General features: G+C 42.5%; 1 protein-coding gene across 1 annotated transcript; it reads left to right on the top strand.

Moving 5' to 3' along the window:
- Positions 1 to 452: 452 nt before the first annotated feature.
- Positions 453 to 2,505, top strand: LOC310854653 (apolipoprotein D-like; the record flags this gene model as incomplete). The annotated part of the gene is made up of 4 exons (XM_083759328.1): positions 453 to 554; positions 1,064 to 1,185; positions 2,041 to 2,129; positions 2,270 to 2,505. The coding sequence occupies 4 exons, from the start codon at positions 453 to 455 to the stop codon at positions 2,503 to 2,505; spliced, it is 549 nt and encodes a 182-aa protein (XP_083615454.1).
- Positions 2,506 to 5,644: the final 3,139 nt, after the last annotated feature.

Genomic DNA, 5,644 nt, shown 5'->3' with positions numbered 1-5,644 from the left:
CTTAGTCCACTTCCCTGGGTAAACAAAGAATGTTGCTTTGCTTTGCTTCCTAGAGGGTCTTGGCGCTACGCGGCCCTCACATCTAGAGTTTGGGTCGCTACCTTACGTGGCCCTGATATGTGATGACACCTACGTATGTCTGAGGCTTTGTCAAGAGTACCTATTATGGAGATCCCTGATCAGTATGCCCATAATATATTGGCATGCCCATATCCAGGCATATATATATCGATCTAAGATTTTGCCAATGGGAATTCCAATCCAAACAATACCGCTGTGACCCAGGGCTAGTGATAGTGACGTCAGGACTTCTGTACTATTATTGCCCTAATGAACTGTGATAACACCGTGTGTGTGTGTGTGTGTGTGTGTGTGTGTGTGTGTGTGTGTGTGTGTGTGAGTGCATGTTCGTGCATGCGTGTGTGTGTGTGTGTGTATAGGTCCTGCAGCTTATGGTTGTTTTAAGTGCTGTGGTTGACGAGGCCGGTGCTCAGTCCTTCCACATGGGCAGCTGCCCCCTTCCTCCTGTTCAGCAGGACTTCAATGTCTCCATGGTGAGCTATTGCTACTGCTACTGCTAACGCTACCGCTGCTGCTGCTGCTCCTGCAGAAAAGTATAAGTAAAAGTCCAGAATGTCAAAATGTACTTGAGTAAAAGTAGTGGCATCAAAATTTACTTCAACTACCAAAAGTAAAAGTACTCATTATGTAAAATATCTCATTTCAAGTTTCCAAATGTATACAAATCTTTTGAATATATAGCATATCTACAAGTTCACAATTTGTTGCATGGTGACTCATATTGCCCTCCTGATACACAAGGGTGGTGTCTTTTCAATTACTTAAAAAAAAAACATGGCCCCTCACGTATTAAACACAGCGTGTCTATGAATATCAAATATTGAAATACTGAATCAAAAAACGAAAAAAATAAAAATCCAGCAGACAAGCCCAAACATGTTTGAAAGTGAAATATCCCTTTGATGCTTAGTAAACTTGACCTTTCTTTCACTCTACACACTTGGTGTTCTCTTCTCTTCATTCCCTGGACACCAAACCTCAGTACATGGGTACCTGGTACGAGGTAGAGAAGCTGCCTGCTGTGTTTGAGAGAGGAACATGTCAGCAGGCCACCTACACTCTCCTCGGTGACCACACGGTCAACGTCCGCAACGCAGAGCTGCTGTAAACCTCACTCCTTTTTAAACATTTTTTCTTGAAAAATGACATATTTCTATGTCAGTGGTTAACGTTCGCCGTGAAAGAATATATTCAAACATATGGGACACATTTTCACGATTTTTCAAAAAATAGCAGACCTACAAGCTCGTAGAGCTTGTAGATCTGCTATTTTTCAATAGTTAAAGTATAACATAATGCTTAAAACACCAAAAGGGGTTCCTGCCCAAAATGGGTTAACCGTGTGCCTTGATGGTGTCGTAATGCCTGATGATTTGTTAAAACCACCTACCTAGAAGCTCAGTGAGTTTATGGATCGACTGTGAAATAATAGTTCTGCTGGATCTGGGATCTCTTCTCCACTGGTCCCTCCAGAACTATTTTAGTATAGTATTTATTTGACGAAATTGCCAGTATATTTATTCATAGTTGCATAAGGAGAAGAGACTGGAGCAGCACGGACATTTAGAGCCTTTTATTTAGGTGCTGAGTATACAAAATGACTAACGTTTCGACCTTGCGGTCTTCATCAGAGTAATTCCGTGCTGCTCCAGTCTCTTCTCCTTATGCAACTTTGATGTCCTTGCACCTGTGAAGCACCGGATCAGCCGTTTTAGGCTTGAGGCGCGTTGGTAGACTCCCTTTGTACCTATATTTATTCATAGTTTTAGTCATCATAGCTTTAATAGTTTTTATTCCGTTTTCTTCAGTGAAAGAAATGTAGTCGGACAAAGTTAACACTGCTTACCTCTTTGCTCTCTATATAAATATCTCTTACTTTATATATCTCATTTAATTCAGCACAATGCACTGATCCTGTCCATCTGACTCCAACTCCCCCCCCCCCCCCCCCCCAAACAGTTCCAGTGGACAGGTGAATGCCATTGAAGCAGTGGCTAAAGTTGAAAACACTTCCCAACCTGCTATTCTGGCTGTCAGCTTCTTCAAAGGTAAAATGCTGCAACCTAGTGTTTAACTAACTTTATATATTGTGAGATACTTGAATGTGTCCATAGACTTATTAATTTATTTTCTATTTTTCTTGCCTTTCTGTATTTTTGGCCGAAATGTGCTATATTTTTTTGCCCAGGTGTCCCAGACTCTCCCTATTGGGTCCTGTCCACAGATTACCTGACCTCTTCTCTGGTCTACTCCTGCTTTGACTACCTGACGCTTTTCCACATCGACTACGCCTGGATCCTGGCACGCACGCGGGCGCTTCCCGACCACGTCGTCAGGCAGCAACGTGACAAGCTGGCCGCGGCCGGCATCCACACAGACCGCCTCACCGCGTCCAACCAGACTGGATGTGACGCACTGCCCTGAAAACACACAGACACACCCCGCAAGCAGACTGTCGTGCACGTTTTCGGCTGCACACAGCAGCTGCGCACAGTTTTTAGACAGCTGGTGGATGGAAAAGAAGCTCCACCTCCACGCCCGACTGACGCGACGGAGAGCGTGTCCGGGAAGCTGTCCGTCGCGTCAGTCGGGCGCGCTCTGCTTGCGCAAGTAATAACACAAGTGCTTACTGTAGTGAATTAAACAGAGAGGACTGGAGTCAATTGGGTTATATTATTTTTAACACTAATTTGAAGCTGACAGACTTCTGGCGGCCATGCACGCCCACCTTTTGGTAATGCCCACTTTTGGCCACGCCCACAAAAAGGACCCCCATATCATTTGACAGGCAGGCTCCACTGGCAGTTATACCAACACACTGTGACACACTCCTATACTTTGTCTGTGCATATTGTTCAGTTAACTTTTAGTGATTTTTCTTTACTTAAGGTTGCAGGGAGTACATTGTGGACTGTAGTCGAGAAGCTATTTTCCTGCTCTGTGCACACATCAGGCTGAATTTATAGTGCATTTTCATATATTTTTTGTGTGCATTTCAAGTGTGAAGCTATTTCTGCCTGGTTCTTATTTTGAAAGGATTGGAGAAAATGAACAACCCCTGATCCCCATTTTGATTGCTAATAAGAAATGGAACATAATTATTGTCTGTACGTTACAATTAAAACATATTATTTATTATTTATTTTTATTTTAAAGATTATTATCTGTTTGAATTACATACATTATATAGCTCTATTATTTAGTTACGTTTATTTTTTAACCGTAATTCTGTCCCATTTTCTTTTATTTTAACACCATGTTCTAATATCATCTATTCTGTACAAGCCATAGCAGCAAGCAATAAATACTGTGACACAGCAATCCAATCCTGTCTGGTCCTCATGCTCTAACAGGCATGCTGGTGTTAGGAGTGTAGAACACACACACACACACACACACACACACACACACACACACACCTTAAATGTCTACAATATAAAACAATGCTACTGCTGTGCTGATAATATACAAACATAACCAGTTATCACCAAGCATCCACTTCTATGAAACATCAATAGGTTACATATATCTTATCTTAGCGAAATTACACTAAAACACATTGATACGGTGATTAAAATTAAATCTGATGATAATAACAAGCTATTTGTATTCAAACGAATGCATATAAGCTGTTATTGCGAGAATCTCAGTTCTTAACAGCTTGTCAATGAATTATCACGATACTGCCCGGTCAGAAACTCTTATTGTGCTCTTTTGAGACGTCAATATAATTATATCGTTTGCAAATCAAAGTATCCGGAAATAACCTGTGACATGTCTTCTTTCATCTGTCAGCATCGATTATTTTTTAGAAGGGCATAGTCATTAATATCGATGTTTGTTCATGCCTTGTCCGCTGGACTCCATTAAGATCCCTTGCATTCTGTCAACATCCGGTTCAGGAACTGTCCCTAATCAGCGTCCCAGCAGGTCCCCAGCTGGTCCACAGTAGCGCTAGAGGCCGCCATTACGCCGGCCCCATGAAGTGAATGGAGTTTGCATAACTCTGTCTATTTCTAAGGTTCTGGGTTGAACTAATGAACAAAACATGCGATTGTTAATTTAACTCAGAGTGTACACATGGAAGCATTTCGGTTCCATTTCCACTCTCTGAGTTACAGACACATACAGTAAGGGTCGCATTGGTCCCTTAACTATCATTTAGCTGGGGACCCCTGGAACTCCCTCAAAGACCCCTAGGGGTCCCCAGACCCCACTTTGGGAACCACTGGTGTAGTGGCTTTCAACTGCTGACCTATAAGGAGCAACAAATCAGATGCGGTGGCAGTGGTTCAGCGGTAGAACTGCCGGATGGCAACCGTGAGGTTCCCGGTTCGATCCCTGTGGGCTCCCCCAGAGTTAGTGCCAAAGTGTCTTTGAGCAAGACTCTGAACCCCTAACTGCTCCTGACCAGCAGGTTGGTGCCTTGCATGGTTTCCTCTGGCATCGGTGCAGTGTGAATGCAATGCCATGACAATCTATGCAAAGCGCTTAAAAGTGCTATAAATGCACCATTTATTGACAAGTTGAACATCTCATCAGGGAAGTGATTCTCAACCGTTTTCATTTCAAGATGCATTATTATTAGGGCTAGGCCATGGCAAATCTACTCTGAAAAATCTTGTTAAAAAAGTGTAAAGAAAAAACTTTGACAGTGTCCATTTATATACTATCGTTATTAGAGTTATAGACGCCATTAGGGTCCACTTGATTGATTCCTTACTGCCAATCACTTATAGCTGGCGAGTGGGGGGACCCCTTGGAACCCCCTCAGAACCACTGGTCCTTAAAGTACCCAAACTGAAATAAAAACAAAGAAAATTGAATATTTTGGATCATGGTAAATTCAGGTACTGTACATTGGGGTACCATTGAAAAGCTATAAGGCAAAAATACACATTTGAATTATGCTTTAAGTAGCATGTGACATGTCACGAAAAACTCCCCTTGGGCTAAAAACGGTCATAGCCACTTGCCCAAATGTGATGACTTCATCACATTTGATGACCTCATCACATTTGGAAAGACGGCTCGGAACGTTGTGAGCTTGTATAGGTCTGCTATTTTCAAAACAAATATTGGAAGAAAAGAAAACAAGTGACAAATGTGGATTATTTTTGAAACATTTTAATTACACAAATCTGGTATGGAGTGTCCCTGGCACAAGATGTTGCAGGGTCCGTGTGGACTATAATGCATGTCAAACTGGGGATCCTTGAAATGAAAATACTGTAGTTGAAAATCATGGCACATATTTTCTAATGAGGGTATGCAGGCTAATGAGTGTCATTTTGGGGGTCCTTGGACCTTGACATGAAAAAGTTTGGGAACCACTGCAGAGGATCCTGGTAGGCCAGCAGGCCTATAAGCTACTGGCAAAAAGATATGTCCCGGAAAAGGCGCGCTGTGAATGGCCAGTAGTCACTTGAGTGACAGCGAGACATGGAGGGGTCGCATGACGCAGCGTGCCTTCAGCAAATTATTTCAGCTCTTCTAAATAGGAAAGCTGCGGAGAACTGTTGCTTTGTGTTCACTCTTTAATGTTTTCTGCTCCCCTGGCTCT

The sequence above is a fragment of the Protomyctophum parallelum genome (assembly GCF_964188405.1).
Source record: "Protomyctophum parallelum genome assembly, chromosome: 2".
Taxonomy (NCBI): domain Eukaryota; kingdom Metazoa; phylum Chordata; class Actinopteri; order Myctophiformes; family Myctophidae; genus Protomyctophum; species Protomyctophum parallelum.
The sequence above is the reverse complement of the archived record's forward strand: the minus strand, read 5'-3'. Positions and strand labels throughout refer to the sequence as shown.